Below are 20559 nucleotides of genomic sequence, written 5' to 3'. Positions count from 1 at the left end.
GATCCCGATCCCAGCGATGTGTCACTTACTGGGCTGCTTGCTGTGGTTTGAATAAAGTCACAGTTTATCTGCTGAAGATCTAGCAGGTACCTGAATGCTGAGCTTTGTCTAACCTCGCCCACGCCACTGATTGGCAGCTTTCTGCCCAAGTACAGTGTAGACTGTAGCATCGGCGTCTCTGCCTCCTGCCGGGTAGAGACGCCGTTCACCTCACCGCCGCGGTCCTGGTCTGGCATCCTCCCGCTTCCCTGCTGCTGTGGCGCGCACCACGAGTAGCTTCCCAGGCTCTGTGCTTAGGGCGTGCGCATGCTCCCTCCCTCTTAAAGAGGCCGCGCGCGCCATCCTATAGAGTCCCCGGCCAATGGGCGGAGGACTGCCCCTGTATAAGGCACCTCCTCCAAAATGGAGGTGCCTGTGCAAGGTTGTTGTTCTGTGTGCTAACACTTGCTTCAGCCCTCAGGTCCCGCTGCCTGTCAGTCCTTCTCGCCAGTCTGTCTACAGTCCAGCCTGTGAGCCTGTCTATAGTTCTGCCCGCCAGCCTGCTTTCCTGGAAGCACCTGCCAGTTACCTGTCATGCCTACCAGCCTGCTTACCAGGAAGCATCTGTCTGTTACCAGTAGTCCCCCCAACATGCCTACCTGGAGCACCTGCCAGTTACCTATCGTGCCCGCCAGCCAGCCTACCTGGAGCACCTACCTGTTAGCTGTCGTGCCCGCCAGCTCGCCTACCCGGAGCACCCGTCTGGCTATCTGCCGAACCAGCCAGCTTATCTACCAGGACCACCCGTCAGCCTTCCTGCCGTGCTCATCCGCTGTATCTGACCCGTGGGAGCCACCTGCTCTCACACAACGTCGGTCCCAGAGTGGCACCTGGTCCCCCTGCTCGGTCCCTCCCTGGTTCACAGAGTCGATTGAGCCGCCGTGCGACCTTGGTCAGGCCGAGTAGGCACTTAGTCACGCCCCTCTGGTCCGTCCTTGCACGGAAGCAAAGAGGTTCCACCACCCGGACTCGTAACAGTTTGCACAGGCCATGGAACCCGGTGGCCCCCAGGCTCCTTCACTCTCTGACCTGTACCAGGAGGTCTCACGTCAGAGATCCCAACAGGAAACTATCCTGTCCTATCTGTGGTGTGTCAGCTCTCGCCTGGACACGCTGTTCACCCCGTCTGTGTCCGTCTCTAGCCTAGCGGCACCCGCTCCAGCGGCACCTCAATCTACTGGTGCTATGGCACCCAGCTCTGGACCCCGGCTCTCTGCACCTCCACGTTTTGCTGGTGACCCCTTCTTATGTCGGGGCTTCCTAAATCAGTGCACGCTGCAAATTGAACTCCTGGCACATCAGTTCCCCTCCGACCGGGCCAAGGTGGCGTTCATCATGTCTTACCTCACCAGGGAGGCATTGGCATGGCTAAACCCTCTGTGGGAGAGAGGGGATCCCCTGGTGTCCGATCTTACGGCTTTCCACACTGCCTTCCGGAAGGTCTTCGATGAGCCCGGACGAAAATCTTCCACTGCCTCCTCACTTCTCCGTCTCCGCCAAGGGAGTCTCACCGTTGGCCAGTATGCCATACATTTCCGAACCCTCGCATCTGAGCTTGCCTGGAACAACGAGGCCCTGGTGTCCACCTTCTGCGAGGGTCTTTCTGGACGAATCAATGATGAGCTAGCCGGTCGTGACATCCCTTCCACCCTGGACGACCTGGTGTCATTAGCTACCCGGGTTGACATCCGTTTTCTGGAACGTGCCAAGGAGACTACCCGGGAGAGAAGATTTCCGCGGCTCGATCTTGTATTCCAAAAGCCTGCCACTCAATCAGCAATTCCCCGGGCATGTTCGCCTGAGCCCATGCAAATTGACCAAACCAAGATGGTCAAGTCTCACCAGTAGACGCGCCGAGCCGAGGAGAGTTGCTTCTACTGTGGCAGTAATGAACATCTGATCCCTTCCTGCCCGGTGAAGCCGGGAAACTCCAGTGTCTAGGACCGCTTGGAGCGGTCGTCCTAGGCAAGAATAAATCCTCTCCGTCCTTGACGCTGTCTGTTTCTATTTCCAGTGGTGAGACCCGCTTCTTCGAGATTGCCCATCTGGATTCCGGAACCGCTGGGAATCTCATTAAACAGGCTGTTGTGGAGCGGTATCAGATTCCTACTGTACGTCTGGCTGAACCGTTGGCGGTTGCCTCCGTGGATGGGAGGCTTCTTCCGGAGACCATCTTGCTCGTCACAGAGTCTGTAACCCTTCAGGTGGGAATGCTGCACTCAGAGAAGATCTCCTTTCATGTGCTGTCCGGTCGCTCTCAACTCCTCTTGCTTGGTCTACCCTGGTTACAAAGCCTGTCCTGAATTGGAGATCTGGTGAAGTGCTCCGTTGGGGTCAGGAATGCCATGAGTCCTGTCTGGTTCCGGTTTGTCCTGCTCGACCCCCATCTACTCCGGCTAATCTACTTGGTCTGCCAGCACCCTACTGGTCCTATGCGGACGTCTTCGACAAGAAGGAAGCTGAGACACTACCACCTCATAGGCCGTATGATTGCCCCATCGACCTGGTACCTGGTGCTTCTCCTCCCCGCGGGCTTATCTACCGCTTGTCGCTGGCTGAGACCCGGGCCATGTCTGAGTATATAGAGGAGAATCTTGCTAGGGGATTTATCCAGAAATCCACCTCTCCGGCTGGAGCAGGATTCTTCTTCGTCAAGAAGAAAGACGGCTCTCTACGTCCCTGTATCGATTACAGGGGTCTTAACCAGATTACCATAAAAAATAAGTACCCCCTGCCTCTCATCTCGGAGCTGTTTGACCGCCTCAAAGGCGCGAAGATCTTCACCAAGCTTAATCTTCGTGGGGCGTACAATTTTGTCCGGATCCGCCAGGGAGACGAGTGGAAGACGGCATTCAACACCCGGGACAGTCACTACGAATACCGCGTAATGCCCTTTGGTCTCTGTAATGCTCCAGCCGTCTTCCAGGAGCTAGTTAACGACATCTTCCGTGATCTCCTGTATTTTTGCGTGGTGGTGTACCTGGACGATATCTTGGTCTTCTCTCCGAATCTACCCTCACACCGGAGAGATGTTCGTCAGGTTTTGCTAAGGCTCCAGCAGAATCGCCTATACGCTAAATTCGAGAAATGCCTCTTTGAGCAGACCTCTCTACCATTCTTGGGCTATATTATCTCCGAGACTGGTCTGTGGATGGATCCAGAGAAGGTCTCTGCCGTCTTAATGTGGCCCCGACCGGAGGGGTTGAATGTGATTCAGCGATTCCTGGGCTTCACAAATTACTACCGTCTCTTAATTCCTCATTTCTCCTCCCGGACTGCTCCCATCTCCGTGCTCACCCTTAAAGGAGCAAATCCCAGGGAATGGACTTCCGAAGCGGAGGAGGCCTTTGTCTCCCTAAAACAAGCCTTCTCCTCCCCTCCTGTGCTACACCATACAGATTGCAACAGACAGTTCTTCCTGGAGGTTGATGCATCCTCCTCCGGAGCCGGAGCGGTGCTCACCCAGAAATCCTCGTCCGGAAGAATGGTAGCCTGCGGCTTCTTCTCCAAACTCTTCTCCTCGTCCGAGCGCAACTACTCCATAGGAGATCGTGAGCTGCTGGCCATCAAATTAGCGCTGGAGGAGTGGCGCTACTTGCTGGAGGGGGCTCTGCACCCGGTGGTCATCTACACTGACCACAAAAACCTGGCTTATTTGCAGAACGCCCAAAGATTAAATCCACGTTAGGCCAGGTGGTCTCTATTCTTTGCCCGGTTCTGCTTCACTCTGCATTACCGCCCGGCGGACAAGAACATTAAAGCTGACGCTCTTTCCCGCTCATTCCTGTCTTCCGATCAAGAGGAGGAGCCTCTACATATCATCGACCCCTCCAAAGTAATGACTGTTGCTCCGTTTGACCTGTCTCGCCTTCCACCCGGTAAGACCTTTGTAGCGGTTCAGGATCGTAAGAAGGTTCTACTCTGGGGTCATTCTTCCAAACTAGCTGGTTATGCTGGCCAGAGGAAGACCCTTCTGCTTATCGCCCGACATTACTGGTGGCCTTCTCTACGCAAGGATGTTGCAGACTTCGTCGCGGCTTGTTCCTCCTGTGCCCGTAACAGGGTTCCCAGGCACCTTCCATCTGGCCATCTCCTTCCTCTTCCCGTACCTTCCGCTCCGTGGCAACGTATTGCAATGGACTTCATTACGGATCTCCCTGTTTCTGCCAGTTGTACTGTCATTTGGGTGGTCGCTGACCGCTTTTCTAAAATGGCCCACTTCATCCCTCTGCCTGGTCTCCCGTCTGCATCGGTGCTGGCTAAGGACTTCATCCATCATATTTTTCGTCTCCACTGCCTCCACATTGTGTCTGATCGCGGGGTTCAGTTCACTTCGCGCTTCTGGAGAGCTACGTGTAAGCTGCTGGATGTCTCCTTGGATTTCTCCTCTGCTTATCATCCTCAGTCCAATGGTCAAGTGGAACGTATAAACCAGGTCCTTACCAGCTTTCTTCGGCTCTTTGTCAACGCTCACCATAACGATTAGGTTCAGCTCCTGCCCTGGGCCGAGTTCTCCTATAATAACCATGAGAGCGAGTTGTCTTCTAAATCCCCGTTCTTTGTGGTCTACGGTCAACACCTCCGGATTTCTTTTCCAGTCTTCTCTTCTGTGGACAATCCTGCCGCGGAGTCTCTGGTCAGCGAATTTTCAGCTATTTGGGAAGACACTAGATCTGCACTTCTTCAGTCCTCCGAGCATATGAAGAAACATGCTGATAAGAGACGTCTGGATCCGCCTCAATTCCGTCCGGGAGACCAGGTCTGGCTTTCCTCCAAATATGTTCGTCTCAAGATACCTTCCTATAAGTTGGGTCCGCGGTTCATCGGTCCGTTCGAGGTTCTTAACCAAATCAATCCCGTGGCTTACAAGCTGAAACTCCCGGTCACCTTACAGATTCCCAACACCTTTCATGTATCCCTCCTCAAACCTGTTGTCCTTAATTCTTTCTCTGACGATCCAGGTTCCGCTCCAGCTCCAGTCTCTGCTGAGGACGTCTTTGAGGTAGAAAACATTTTGGCCACCAAGAGGGTAAGAGGAGAGACTTTCTTTCTTGTGGATTGGAAGGGGTTTGGCCCTGAGGAGAGGTATTGGGAACCCAGGGAGAACATTTATGCCCCTCATCTTCTTAAAAAATTTCTTGCGGGCCTTAAGAAGAGGGGGCGTAAAGGGGGGGGGTACTGTAGCCGCCGTTCCCCTTACCGCTGCGGTCCAGGTCCAGCATCTTCCCGCTCCCCTGCTGCTTTGGCGCACACCGCGTGTAGCTTCCCGGGCTCTGTGCTTATGGCGCGCGCTCCCTCCCTCTTAAAGGGGTCACGCGCGCCGTCCTATAGAGTCCCCGGCCGATGGCCGGAGGACTGCCCCTATATTAGGCACCTCCTCCAAAATGGAGTTGCCTGTGCAAGGTGGTTGTTCTGCGTGCTAACACTTGCTTCAGCCCTCAGGTCCCGCTGCCTGTCAGTCCTGCTCTCCAGTTTGTCTACAGTCCAGCCCGCCAGCCTGTCTATAGTTCTGCCCGCCAGCCTGCTTTCCTAGAAGCACCTGCCAGTTACCTGTCGTGCCCACCAGCCTGCTTACCAGGAAGCATCTGTCTGTTACCAGTAGTGCCTGCCAGCCTGCCTACCTGGAGCACCTGCCAGTTACCTGTAGTGCCCGCCAGCATGCCTACCTGGAGCACCTGCCAGTTACCTGTCATGCCCGCCAGCCAGCCTACCTGGAGCACCTACCTGTTAGCTGTCGTGCCCGCCAGCTCGCCTACCCGGAGCACCTGTCTGGCTATCTGCCGAACCAGCCAGCTTATCTACCCGGACGACCCATCAGCCTTCCTGATGTGCTCATCCGCTGTTCCAGTCAGTTCCTGCCATCTGACCCGTGGGAGCCACCTGCTCTCACACAAGGTCGGTCCCAGAGTGGCACCTGGTCCCCCTGCTCGGTCCCTCCCTGGTTCACAGAGTCGATTGAGCCGCCGTGCGACCTTGGTCAGGCCGAGTAGGCACTTAGTCACACCCCTCTGGTCCCTCCTTGCACCGAAGCACAGAGGTTCCACCACCCCGACTCGTAACATAGAAAGAAAGCTGCCAATCAGTGGTGGGGACAGGGTTATACAGCGCTCATGAATATGGAGGACTACCTGGCAGCAGGTTTATTAGTCCTTTAATGATAATCTCCTGCTGATAAAATAGTGATTTTTATTAAAACAAGAGCAAGCATCCCAGTTAGTGACACATCACTGGAATCAATCTCTCTGTCTCTACATTATGCTGCTCTCAAATTAGGTGGCAAAAACCTGGTGACAGATTCCCTTTAAAGAAGTTTTCTGATTATGTTGACTTATCCTCGGGTCAAATATCAGATCAATGGGGGTCTTACACAGGGCCCCCCACCCCTTCTATCAGCTATTATTAACTATTATTAACTTGACCAGATGTAATCAGTGTACAGAGCTGTACTGATAATTTCAGCTCAGCTCCTATTCAGTTGTATAGGCATGGCAATGGTTACTGCACAGTGAAGGAGCAGTGTTGTTCTGCTCTATCCACTGTTTACATTCTTCTGGAGCTCAAAACATCTGATCTTGGGAGTATCAGGTGTCAGACCCCCACCGATCTGATATTGATGACCTAAGTCATCAATATCATAAGGCTCCACATCCCATTTACCAGATTACCTGAACTTCTAGAATGCAGAGGGCATTTGCTTAAAGGGATTGTCCAGTCAAAAGTGATAAGTCTGCAGTCACTCTGTGTGACTGCAGACTTATGAATCCCCCCAGTGCAGGCACTGTGCACTGCGGGGATTCGCTAGTATGAGACCCGGGACTAGAGGCTATGTATACGTTATACATACCCCCGGCCATTCAGCGCCGCCTGGCTTCATACACTTGTATGGAGTGAGGCCACACCGCATCTAGTGACGCAGATGGCCAGTGGGCGCGTCCGACTAGAAGACGCGGCCTCACCCAATGCAAGTGTATGGAGAGCGAGGCCGCGCCCACTGGCCGGGGGTATATATAATGTATACATGCCCTCCGTTACTGGGTCTCATACCGCCGAATCCCCGCAGTGCACAGTGCCTGCGCTGGGGGGATTCATAAGTGCAGTCACACCGAGTGACTGCAGACTTATCACTTTTGACCGGACAACCCCTTTAATTAGATATTGTACAGCTTGCTATGTAAAGTGCAGTTTCCGTAATGCAGAATAAGCTCTGTTCATTAAGCAAACAAGGATTTTTTGCGATTTCAGCTCTAAAGCTTTCAGAATTTTTTTTGTAGGTTTATCTTATGTCTCATACAATCAGTTGAACATGATTTTATGCAGGTTAAAAATGTGATGTTAGAAGGGGGTGGGTGGACACAAAATGTTTAACACCCCAAAAGGGGTGAAGTTCTCCTTGTGGAAAGTGCCAAATTGGTGTAGGGAGACTTAAAGGCTATGCAATGCTCCCTTGGCTATGCAATTTGCCTCTTCAGAGAGGAAGAGGACTAAAATTCTAGTACTTCTTATTGGAAGTAGTAATCCTAAACGTCAATATCATACCCTTTAAAGAGCCTTGCCACATAACTTAGGATAAGAAGCTGAACTAGTTCTCCTGCATTGCACTGATGAGGAGCAAACATCAGTAAACAACTGTATGCAAATGGAGTTTCTAGTTTGGCTTCTTATTCTAAGCCAGATGGAAAAGTTTGTTAAAGAATCGATATTGACTGTTAGGATTGCTGCTTTCAGTAGGTGGCAGGAGAGTTCCTGACTGTTTCCTCTCTTAAGAGGCTTTGCACCCCAAAATGAAGAATGCTATTGGGTCTTCAAAGCCAAGGGATGAGATTTATACGAATTATATTCAATTTTGGGATCTGCACCTATCAGACTTTATGTGACATACTGTGGATATGCCATTATTGTGGCTATGTCTTTAAAGCTGTCTTCCCATCACATGCATTATAGTATGAATGTGTGATCCATGGGGGTTGCTGAGATCCCCATTGATCTTGAAAATGGAGTTTTCGTGTCTCACTTTCCATCAGAGCGGTGGCCACGGATGCGTAGTCTGCTTCCGGTATTTAGGACATACGGAGCAGAGTTTCTTCCATATATTACATTTATACCTGTGCACTGGTGAATCAGTGGGGTCCCACTGGTCAAACCCCCATATAATTGTAGAATATCCAATTAATATGCAATAATTATGGTTATTGGCTATTGTATCTTGCTATATGGTCAAATTGGATCCAGTAATAGTATCCATATAGACAGTCCATGTACAATCTTCGATTCCTGGTCAAGTTATGCCAAATTGTACCAAATTATACACTTTTAAAAAAGACGCAAATTCCATAGTTTCACTAAGAAAACCAATAATTGCCTTTAACTCATTACATACAAGTAGGCAAAGCTGAAATACTAATTTATTCATGGCCACCTACTATCCGTTGGTTCAAACATAGGTTTCATTGCTTCTCACAGATGAACTAGTTTTGTTGGTCATAATAATCAATCAGAGCTCAGCTTTCATTCCCTTAACTGATCTGCTAGAAAGAAAGCTGTGCTGTGATTGGTTGCTATGGGACAGGTTTAATAAGTTTCCCCCATTGTGTTATAAATGGTCTGTCTTAGTCAATTCACTTTCCTAGTACCTAATGCTACATAGAGGGGCGTGAAGAGGTTATTTTAAAGGGCAAGTGTGGCTAAAATCTTCATCCTAAATAAAATATAGATTTGTCCTATGATGTCATCGCTTTAGAACTTCAGCAGGTTCCAGTGACATCATTTTTGGCTGGCTTAGCTCAATAGTCCCTACCATGTTCTCTTATGGATTCAAAACTGTACACAAAACAAATGTAGAAAAGTTCCATTGATCCACTAATCGCTAATTGATCCAGTCATTGAGTATAACAGCCTTGCCAAGCAATAGGCCAATATACCTATTCTGACATTAGAGGTGGTATACTAGTACACAACATGGGGGGACGGGAGTTATAACTGGACCTTATCATTTTCCTCATGCTAATGACCCCTCCTCCACTTCCGGTCACCCAACCTTCCAACTGTTATGGTAATGATGTTTGGCCTTATTAACGTGAATAGGGCTGAACTGTAATACCAGACATAACCTATGGATGGGGGTGGCACTGTTTTTGCTCATTAGGCTTTTACTAGCATCTAGGCCATTGTGCTCCTTGGTGGCACCTTCTCTGACCATCTACCATTCATCTCTTCCAAACAGTGGAGGTCACCCCTCTCCTCTCTGCAGCAGTACCCTCTCCAAGCAGCCTCCCCCCAAGTCCCGGGGAGTTGAGGCAAGAGCCACGGGCAGCAAGTGGTCCCGGAGTGCCCATGGACACCTTGAGTCGGGAACAGCAACTTCAGCAGCAACTTCTTCTCCTGAAACAACAGCAGCAGCTTCAGAAGCAACTTCTTTTTGCCGAATTCCAAAAGCAACATGAAAACCTGACAAGACAGCATGAGGTCCAGATCCAAAAACACCTCAAGGTGGGACATCTTGTTCTGGAGGTCACACATTGACCTCATCATATGTCAAACATTTTACCTCACTCGTCTCATTAACATTGGTTTTGCTGATTTCTCCAGCCACTGCTCTAGTGAATGCTACCATTGATTCCTTCCACCAGTCACAAACAATAACCTTTTTCATCATCCTTTATATGTTTTTGCTGTTCTTCGTAGGCTCTTTTCTTGTTACCATAGTGGTTTTTTTCCTTTTATTCATTCCTTATTCCATTCACCACAAAGACATAATCTGTCCCACTAGTAGCACATGACGTCTGTTCTCTTCATTTCAGAGTCATCTACTGCTCATTAAACCGCATCCAGAGTTTTCATGTAATCCTCATTTACAATGGGGATGTGTAAGAAATTTAAAGGACTTGGCTGGAAAGTGAACTTCAAGTCTTCCACCTTTTTATAAAAGTCCTTGAGTTGATTTAAAGAGATTCTTCACTTTACGAAATTCCTACTTGTTAGAAACGTCCCCTGACAATAAACCAATAATAAAGCGTCCTCCTGCTGTACCCCCAAAGGTTAGCAATAGTCTGCAAAGAAACTAAATGCCACCATGGGAAAAATTAAGCCTTACACAGTGCCTGGTAAAAAGGGATATTTTTGGCGCAGATGCCAAAACTTGAGGTAATCTGGTTAATATATGTGGGCTGTTAACTAGGATATCAGTTCAATTTCCAGTATTGAAATGTTTCTCCACGGATCACAGTTTTCTTGACACGTGATGCATTCTTTGTTTTCAATCTCCTTACTAAGTCTTATCATATTCTTATCATGGCCATACACATTATAGAAATGTCACTCGAACATTTTTGACTGGATCAACCAACTAGTTATATATAGGGGTTTCCTGACCTTCTCCCAACCATAGATGGAGAAGGACAGAAGATTGGGCATGTGGGCGTTAATTATACCCAATTCTTTCTTCTCTAAGGAGTTAAGCTACTGAAAGAGTTGTCAGGTGCCCACCTTATTCTACTCTTCCAATTAAGACAACATTTGCCAAACATGAATGTGTATGAGGGATAGGAAGAAATAGTTGTTGGCTGAGTGAGTACCCACTCGACTGACATGTATTAAAGGTGTATGACCACTACATTTTTCCCATGGTAAGTTCAACGTGATTCTTACTGTTCCTGTTGTCCACATGCAGCAACAGCAGGAGATCCTAGCGGCCAAGAGACAGCAAGAGTTAGAGCAACAGAGGAAACGAGAAAGGCAAAGACAGGAGGAAGCTGAGAAACAGAGGCTGGAACAGCAGCTCCTTATACTGAGGAACAAGGAGAAGAGCAAAGAAAGTAAGAGAAACGTGATGTCCAGAGGTGGAAGGGAATGTAGCTGTGATGTACAGACTGTTTAGACTGCTCGTGTTGTGGTGGCCTTTAACTGGTTATGTCCTTCCAAGGTGCCATAGCCAGCACAGAGGTGAAGTTGAAGCTTCAGGAATTTCTGCTCAGCAAATCTAAGGAGGTACCAGGGAGTGCCAACCATTCCATCTTACAGCACCCCAAATGTTGGTGAGTCTAGACATTTTCAGCATCCGCAGTTCTATAAACTGTTTGTATTTGTTCAGGAGTGAAGCAAACCTTTGTCAAATTACCAAATTGGAACCCTTCACAGGCCCATCTTGTTTGTAGACAGAAAGAACGGGCTGACCATCAGGCAAGTTGCCTGTTGTATTGTACTTTTTCAATGTAGTATTGCAAAGTCCAGAAACCCATGGAGAAGGGTAACTAGGTCGACTTGAGCTCATCTCTCATCTCAACAAACGTCATGGTGACCTAGGTCCTAGCTGTTTGTAAGAAAAAAAAAAACAAAACTTACAAAATTTCATCTGCCATCTTGGTGTCTCACCACTTTGGTTCTTTTTTTCAGGGGAACTCACCACACCTCACTGGACCACAGTTCCCCGCCTCAGGCTGGGTCACCAGCTACACCTCCTTCTTACAAAATGCCTCTTCTAGGAACCTGCGATGGTCGAGATGACTTTCCCCTCCGCAAAACTGGTAACTTGTCTCATAATACTTCCATTTTTTTGTTCAAATATTTTTTTTGTATTTTAATAGTATACGAAAACAATAGTAGAAATCAACTCCAACAGCCCATCCCATCCTGCCCCCCATATCAGGTTTCACCCCATTTGAGAAAACAATCTCATAAATATGAAAATAACTACTCATATAAGTCTGTCATGTTATGTTTACATCACTTCTTTGGGCCAGAGACAGTCATTCTTTTCAATATTAAAACGTTTAATAAAGCAGTATACAATCTCTAACTAGATGGAAAGGGGCAAGCCCCGACTTATCGAGCCATTGAGCCCATGAAGCCTCATGTTTACCAGTTGTATATGTCTTACAATGAATACCTTTCTCCATTGAAATAAGCCAATTGACCTTGTCAACAAATTCTCGTTTGGTGGAAGTTCCAGTATTCACTGTTAAGTAATAAGCTTTCGAGGCACATATAACATATGTCCTACTGGTGTTTTGTGTGCTTCAGAAGCATGAAGGTCTTCAACATATGTTGGGCAGAACCTAACATATGAAATATTATATCCCTTGAGTTCCTTCCATTTTTCTATTTTATGATCTTATGCAATCATCTGGGGTTAAGGACTATAAGAATATACTATATGGCAGGGAACAGTCTACTCATAGATCATGTTACCATTACTATAAAGGGTGCAAGGTTTGCAGTTATGTCCCATGCCATGCAGCGTGTAATGTTTTGAATGTTTTCTAAATGCTTCTTTTCCCCATATAGCCTCTGAACCAAACTTGAAAGTTCGTTCACGGTTAAAGCAGAAGGTTGCAGAACGGCGCAGTAGTCCTCTTCTCCGTAGGAAGGATGGAACCGTGATCAGTGCTTTTAAAAAGAGAGCAATTGAGATTCAGGGTATCCATCAAATTTCCTTAATTTCACATTCAAATTTCCAAACCATCTTGTATTATACCGCCTCTCTTCACTCATAGATAAGCAACAGGCCCCAAGGACTCGTCAGTGATCTATTTTTTTACCCTTCCAGTTTCCTCTGTATGTAGTAGTGCCCCCGGGTCAGGACCCAGCTCTCCAAACAGCTCCAATAGTGCCATCTCTGAGAATGGACTGACGGGGAGTGTGCCCAATATTCCTAGTGAGGTAAGTGTTCTTTGTCTAGTAGACCTAAAAAGGTCATCAATAATTAATTAGTGGGTGTTTAACTCCCAGCTCCCTTGCCAATCATCTGTATAGAGGGGCTGCAGCAGTCCAGTGCCTGGTGCCACAGCTCAGTCCCATTCATTGAAATGGATGCAGTAATATAGGATAAGACTGATAACTGTGTTATATTTCATGCTCATCTCCAGATGCTTCCCCAGCAGAGAGTTCTCACACTGGATGGAACGGGAGGTCCTTTAGGGCTATACACATCCCCTTCACTACCCAATATCTGCCTGCAGGGAAGCGCCAGCAACCTCAGTGTGAGTACCTCTTTCAAAGGATAGAAAAGTTGGAAGTTTATCAACCTGAGACAATTTAAAAGAGGAGACAGCAAAAGAAACATTGTAATGGAGGATGATATGTTTGTATTACCTCTATAATCTTTTTTTTAGGGCCAGTTCACCCCTCAGGAAGGAACAGAGCGCCAAAGCCTACGGCCTGGTGGAGCTTTCCTCAACACCAACTCACTCTCTACCCTGGATGGTGGGGAGATAAGTTTAGGGGCTCCTTCCCTTTTGCAACATGTACTATTATTGGAGCAAGCCAGGCAGCAGAGCGCCCTTATAACAGGTTATTATCTCTTTTAGGGCTTATCCTCACTTTTCCTTAATTTTTCCCCATTTATTGCCAACTTCTTCTTGGAGAGATGATTTTTCCTGGATTGCATACTTGATTGATTTATGGTTTCCAATATACTTTTTGCTTCTGCTTTAGTCCCACTACACGGTCAGTCACCCCTCGTGGGGGGAGAACTTGTGTCCACTTCTCTTCGCACAGTTACAAAGGGCCAACGACATCGTCCCCTCAGCCGCACACAGTCCTCGCCTCTACCACAAAGCCCACAGGCCCTCCAGCAACTGGTCCTTCAACACCAGCATTATCTTGACCAACAACAGATTAGCAAAGTAAGTAGGGATGTTCAGAGATTGGTCTTTAGCTCAAATCCTAGTTGGTTCCAATGTTGATAAATGTCTTATTATCTTGTAGACAGTTGAAGGAATACGTCCACCTCTAACCCATCCTGAAGAAACAGAGGAGGAACTGACAGAACAAGATGGGGGTGAGAGGTGCCGTGCCATCTTCACCTTGGATGGAGAAACAGAGAGCGAAGAAACACAAGAAGAAGAAGATGGAGCAGAGGATGAGGAGGATGACAGTGAAGAAGGACCGACCAACGGTGCAGAACATGCATTTAAAAAGGTAAGAATTTGCTTTAAAATGGTATAAGTGTGGAACAAGACGTCTAGAAGTGTGCACTTCTCATATTGTGATAACTACATTGAGGAGGACTTCTTTGCCCAACACAAATTTTGGTGTGATCTGGAAATTCCAGTAGAACAATGAAATAATAGATCACATGGAAAAGACACTGACATCTACAGGGTCAAATGTCCTAAGTTTCACATTTCCCCCCAATAATCTAATAAAGGAGGAGTGCTCTGACACTTCGTGGATAACTTCTGAATTCTTAGGCTATGTGCCCACGATGCAGAAATGCTCCGGATTTTTTCCTGAGCGTTTCTGCATCTCCCTGGCAGAAAAAAAGCATGTGGATTGTACATGCGTTTTTCCTGCCAGGGACAAGCGGATGTGAAGCGTTCTTCACATGCATTTCCGCATGCGGGTTGACAAGCGCTTTCCAAGCTATTTTAGCATCACTTAGAAAGTGCTTGACAACTTGGTCACACTATATAAATCCATGCAAACGGCATGGATTGATATAGTGTGACAGTAAAGAATAGTAAAAAATAAAAAAATAAATATATACTTACCTTCTGATGGCCCCCGGTGTCTTGATTCGATCCGTCCTGGCTGCCGGCAGCTCGCGGTACACTGAAGGGCCTGCCGACATCAGCGTCGCGTGACCCGTCACCTGACGTCGGCGCAGGTCCTTCAGTCCACCGCGATCTGCCGGCAAGCGAAGACAAGCACACCGGGGGCCATCAGAAGGTAAGTATAATATTTATTTTATTCTTTTTTTTACAGGTTCTATGGTACCCGGGTCTGGAGGAGAGTCTCCTCTTCTCCAAACCCGGGTACCATCCGCACATTGAAATGCTTGGATTCCGCATGTACAGATGCAGTGATGCGGATTCCATGCGTTCCAATGCAAGTCAATGGCGGCGAAAACGCAGCGCTTACGCAAAATAATTAGTAGTGCTGTGTTTTTTTCCGCAATGATAATCCGCAGCGGAAATTTCCACAGCATGTGCACAGCACATGCGGATTATCATTGGGGAACATGGCAGACCTTCTACCAAGCGTTTTTTAAGCGTTTCTGCAGTGGAATTGCTGCTGCGGAAACGCTTAAACGCATCGTGGGCACACAGCCTTTAAGGCACTTTTCAATTTTCCAAGGATATTTTGGTTTAGAGAAATAATCACGTATGCTCTTTGACACCTGGCACTCCCACTTCTCAGTGGCATCCCAACACCTGGGACCCCCACAGTTCAATGGCATCCCCGTTTACAGCACCAAGCCCATAACATGGAGACACTGTGTAAGACAGGCAGAGAAAGGACCAAATAATCCAGTACAAAGATGGTTAAAGGGAACCTATCACATGATTTATCCTGCTGAAACTATGAGCTTCATGAATCAGAGCTGGTGCGTTTCAGACAGAAAATACTTTAATTGTTCGGCTATGGACCATAGCTAGAAACACGACTAGTCCGGCTCCACCCGTGGGCCGGCCTTACCCAGCGCTGCTAGAGGTGATCGATAGGTCTCTCGCTATGGGAGAGACTACCCACAACGGCAATGGGAGAAACTTGATCTTTCAAGTATATTTTCTCTGAAACGCCGGAGTATTTCAGAGGAAAGTGTGCCTGACTGCGTTGTGCATCGAGGCTCTGAATCATGCTGCCCGTGAAGCCTGAATCAGGTGACAGGTTCCCTTTAAATATACAGGAATCCCTAGGAAACTGTATTAACTAGTGCCAAATATCAATCATTAATAAAAGGCTAGGATGGCATCATCCATGCACAGACGCATGTATATGGGCAACTCTATACGATATTCTTAGTGGCCACCATACTTAGTAAAGTTTTTTTCATGTATCAAGTTAGAGATAAGCGGGGACTATCGTAGCGGGCATGTAGATGGAGGAAGACGAGATCATAGCCGTAGGCCAAATGACCATTCTACTGACAGCTACTGTGTGTGTATGGTCCATACAGATGATCCCGGACGCTCGGCGCAGATTAGGTCAGTCTGTGACACTAGTGATGAGACAAAGGAATGGAGATCATCCAGATGAGCTCTGCAGTTGCAGAGCAGGCGGAGGAATGCTCTGCGGGAGGTGATGTTTGCAGTATGTAAGCCTTGTGTTTTGATGTCAGAGCACACAATTCATTGATGAGGAGAGCGGAGTATGACTCATTCATTAATGACTCACTCACCGCCTTCTTTCCTGTGACTCAGACTCTTCTAACCCCCCCATCCTTTGACCTGCTGTGAAAGGCATAGGGGGCTGCAGGTACCCGGAGGGAAGGGGAGTTATTTAGATGGAGGGTGAAGGCAGATTTTGTTTGTGAATGAAAAATGCTGCATTCACACAATGATATGCATCAGCAGCTGGAACCACACAATGCAGGGAGACCGGCTGAGCTCTGCTACATCGGATTGTTTACAGAGTACAGACCTCACTTACTCCTTAATGTCTGGTTACCCCCCCAGACCTGTATATTCAGGTGTGTACAGTGTACAGTTAACCCCAATGTCCCACTACTTCCAGGAAGCTGAAACATGGAGAGTTGTTTGGGAAGGTCCTCATAATTGAGAGCTGGTGGTCAGGAGACTAAAATATGAGGAGCTGATTCGGGAGAGCAGAGTAAAGGCGTTGACATTAGATGACCGTCTGATTACACAAGATGGGATAGTGCCATGATGCAAAATGCCCTAGGTGTGCGATTGATGAGGCACATTTGATGCATATGATGTAGGATTGTAGACAGATAGGCCCATTTTGGAATGAGGTCATATCCTTCATAGAAAGGGTGTATGGAGCGAAATTGTTAACAGATCCCCGTATATGTATATTGGGATTATTTGAAGTTGGAGTGGATCCCGACTTGCCCCTATTCATAGGTATCTCTTGTATCTTATTTCAAGCACGTAAACTTCTTGCATGTTACTGGTTAGACACACAACCTCCATCTATGGGAGAGCTGCAACGAAGGATAAATAATATAATCTGGTTGGAAAGAGGAGACTATCATAAGCGTAACTCTATTCGCAAATTTGAAAAGATATGGAGTCCTTGGTTGGATACTCCAGGGCTGCCCACAAATCTTCTAATTAGAGATAGAATATTAACGATGCTATCCCTTAATTGTTAGTCCTCTTTTTTCCTTCTTCTGCCCCCTTCTACGAATTTTATGCTCCGTTATTCTAGAACTGCTCTGGCTGTCTCTGGAATGTTGGGATTTGGGTTTAGGGTGGGTTAGTGAATTGAAGTTGAGATACTTTGTTTATGCTTTATACCATGGAATTACCATGTCATTTATGTTATTTGAAAGATGGAAAATTTGTATTTGGAGTTTTTCGATAAAATGATTTGATTTAAAAAAAAAAAAAAAAAAAGAGATGACCATCTGATCTGTATGGGGTTTCCCAACTCTTCCCCGACATATTAGTTCTGGGATCAGGTATTTCAAAGCCTTTCATTTTTGTTTTCAATGGAAGTGTCTGACAGCGGCTTTCATCTGTCTCCGCATTAAAAACTTATGAACGTTGTGCTGAGCTAAAAGCTCCTGTGTATGGGGGAATCGGGAGACATAGCTGATGGGCAAATGAATGTTGTGTATGCCCAGCTTAAGCCAATGCCCGTTACCTCTGACAATGACATCTCCTGAAGGAGTGCCCCATCCATCTCTTCCACAACATCCTCTGTTGAGGAGGAGTCAAGAGACCCTTACAACAGAATGTCTGCCGGTCCTGCAGAACTTAGAGGATTGGGGTGATTTACTTATGTATGGGGGCCTGTAAAATCACTTGTGGTCAGGTAGATGAGATATCAGCTTCTTTCAGTGTAAGGACCTTGCTGAAAGCTTGTGAGATATGTAGTGTGGTATGGCAGGGTCCTCAGACTAAAGAGCTTGCTATTACCAGTGATTTCTGTTCCATCAGTGGTCAGGTAGCTATGATTTGAGGTGCTTTTTGCAGGGTCTTCACTCTGGAAACCTGTGGTCAACGGGCCAGAAAGCAAAGCTATATGGGAGTCCTTACACTGGAGAGCTAGTGGCTGCTAGTACATCTCTGCCCTTAGTGGTGAAAGAGCTGAGACATGAGAATCTTTTGGTAAGATCCTTGTAGTGGAAACCTTGTGGTCCACTGGAATTAGGAAGCTGAGATATGGGGAGTAGTTTATCAAGGACCTTACATCATAGAGTTTTTGGTCAACAGTAATTTTCTTTCAATAGTTTTTTGTCAGATATGAGGAACAAGATTTTTGTTCTGAAAGGCTTGTGGTCCACAGGGCTTAGGAAGCTGAGATTTGGTGAGTCATATAAACCTCGTAGTGGAGAAATAGTACGCCATTCATCTTCTTTCCCTATTGAACACAGCTGTTATATTTAAGATTTAGTTGTAAGAGTGCTTAAGAACCCTGCCGTTTTCATCTGGTTCTCATTAAGCATGATATCATTTTTCTAAATCATGGCCGAAGATACCAGTCAGGTAAAAAAAACTGATGACCACCAGTATGAAGACCCTGTCAAACAACTCCCTGGATCTCAGCAGCTTCAAATCAGTTTCCCACTGCCTCAAGGTTGGTCATATCTACATTGTTAGGTTATGGTTACAGAAGTCTCGTGATCGTTCTACCATTGATGCCAGTGTTCCCCATGTGGTCACTTGTAATATACATTTTCCTATGGGCATATTTGCTGTATTTGCATTGAAAATTTGCAGATTTGACTTAAATGTCATGATTCACTTTCTATTGCATCATACGCCACAATTAATATTCTGAAAACTGCAGTGCCTTATGACACGGTTTTTATCATTTGGTATATTGGGTAAAATGGTGTTTGTTTTTGAGGTGCTGCCTCTCCCACTGGTTACTATGTAACTGCAGCCATGGAGGACCTCTGCTGGTCTATGTGGGTACTGCTTTCTGAATTTCAGAGCACATATGTGCTTGACCACCATGTGTATTTTGAGATTAAAGTTCATTTTCTCTCTACTATTTCTTGGAGATATAGAAAACTTTCAGTGGCCTCTCTGGGATTCACATATTGAAATGTAGCCACATTTTAGCCAAAGTGTATCCATCAGGCCGATTATGTGGCTAATGGGTTGCTATGCCATGTAGCATTGGACTATGGCACCAGCAGTGTCTTATTGGATATCAAAAGTTTTTCTCCAACTCCGTCCATAGATTCAGTACTGCCTAATAGAGGGGTAGACCTGTGGGTGCCACCTTCTCAGAAGATCTCAGCCTTGAAAACAGGGAAGCCCCAGCAAGGAAAGCTTAGTGGAGGGGAATAAGATGAGTGTAGTTGGCTGAAGACAAAGCCGAGTGTTTATTTTTTGGGAAGAGATTGACTTTTAGTATTGTTCTGCATTTTCTAACTTTTCAGACAGGTACGAGACTGTCCACGGCGTTCTTCAATCCAATGGCAGAGCAGGAAGGCTGCTGTGTATTGGGAATTTATGCCCCACTGCTTTAGATTTCATTGTTTGATATTGCGATATGTTATTAACCATTTAAATATTGGATCAACCCTTCTTATGTCGCTGATCTCAGGCTGTTGTTGCGCCTCTTACAGATGTTTCCGGACACCCTCCCTCTGTATCAAGGTTCCCTGCCTCATTCAGCTTTAAGTCGCACACAGTCTTCTCCTGCAGCTCCGCTCACCGCCCTCAGCTCTGAGCCACGACGCAGAGCTCTCAGCAGCACAGGTATGCCAGTCCGCACAAATAGAACACTGGAGGGCTCCCCCTAGACCCTGGAAAGGGAACTTATAGACTAGATAATACAATTCAAGTCTTATTAGAGGATATGAATGTCATAGAAGGGTCTTCCTTTCAGAATCTCTCTCTTCTGCTCTGAAAGACTTTGTGTCTAGTAATTACACAAGTACCTTTAATTTAAAGGGTTATCCCCTATCCATCAGGATAGGGGATAACTTGCTGGTCGTGTAAGACCCCTAGCAATTTCAATGAGACAACAATGAGATTGGGGCTCAGGAACCCAGAGAACATGGATCTACAGCCCCATCTTGAATGGAATGAAGGAGCATATGCTCAACCTCCACTTCATCCATTGCCTATTGGACAGCCAGTGAAAGCTGATACAGTACTTGGCTATTTTCCCCAGTCCCACTAACAATGAATAGATTGGAAGCCGAATATGCCCACCCCTTCTCCCTTCAAGACAGGACTGCAAAGCCCTATTCAGTTCTTGGGGTTCCAGGTCCCAATCTCAGGATCGCTGGAGGACCTAAATGTTGGAGCCCCAGCGACTTGTGATTTTGGGAAAAACACTTTAAAAGTAATCTATCAACAAGTTTTAGCCATCTAATCTGAGAGCAACATAATGTAAAGACAGAGACTCTGATTCCAGCAATGTGTCACTCACTAAGCTCCCTGTTGTATTTTTGATCAAAATCATTGTTTTATAATCAGGAGATTATCACCAGAGGACTAGCAAACCTTTTGCCACGTAGTCCTCTATATTCATGAACTCTGTATAACTCAACTCTCACCACTGATTAGCAGCTGTCTGCCTATGCACAGTATACACAGAAAGCTGTCAATCAGTGGTGTGGGTAGAAGTTATACAGAGCTTAGTATTCAG

The 20559-nt window shown here is 46.8% G+C and overlaps 1 protein-coding gene across 5 annotated transcripts in view; it reads left to right on the top strand.

The window, feature by feature from the left end:
• HDAC5 (histone deacetylase 5) overlaps positions 1-20559 on the top strand; it is a 124394-nt gene that overhangs the window by 84041 nt on the left and 19794 nt on the right. For all 5 annotated transcript variants that reach the window (XM_073683263.1, XM_073683264.1, XM_073683262.1 and 2 more), the window contains 11 exons: positions 9260-9525; positions 10706-10850; positions 10958-11069; positions 11428-11558; positions 12319-12450; positions 12581-12693; positions 12900-13013; positions 13146-13323; positions 13468-13658; positions 13741-13953; positions 19529-19661. In XM_073683263.1, coding sequence (XP_073539364.1) covers positions 9260-9525; positions 10706-10850; positions 10958-11069; positions 11428-11558; positions 12319-12450; positions 12581-12693; positions 12900-13013; positions 13146-13323; positions 13468-13658; positions 13741-13953; positions 19529-19661 — 1728 coding nt within the window. The remainder of the gene's footprint in view (positions 1-9259; positions 9526-10705; positions 10851-10957; positions 11070-11427; positions 11559-12318; positions 12451-12580; positions 12694-12899; positions 13014-13145; positions 13324-13467; positions 13659-13740; positions 13954-19528; positions 19662-20559) is intronic.

The sequence above is a fragment of the Phyllobates terribilis genome, unplaced genomic scaffold (genome assembly GCF_046119375.1).
Source record: "Phyllobates terribilis strain yellow unplaced genomic scaffold, ASM4611937v1 Scaffold_5__5_contigs__length_657084704, whole genome shotgun sequence".
NCBI lineage: Eukaryota > Metazoa > Chordata > Amphibia > Anura > Dendrobatidae > Phyllobates > Phyllobates terribilis.
Note: the sequence above shows the minus strand (reverse complement) of the source record. Positions and strands in the feature narration are given on the sequence as shown.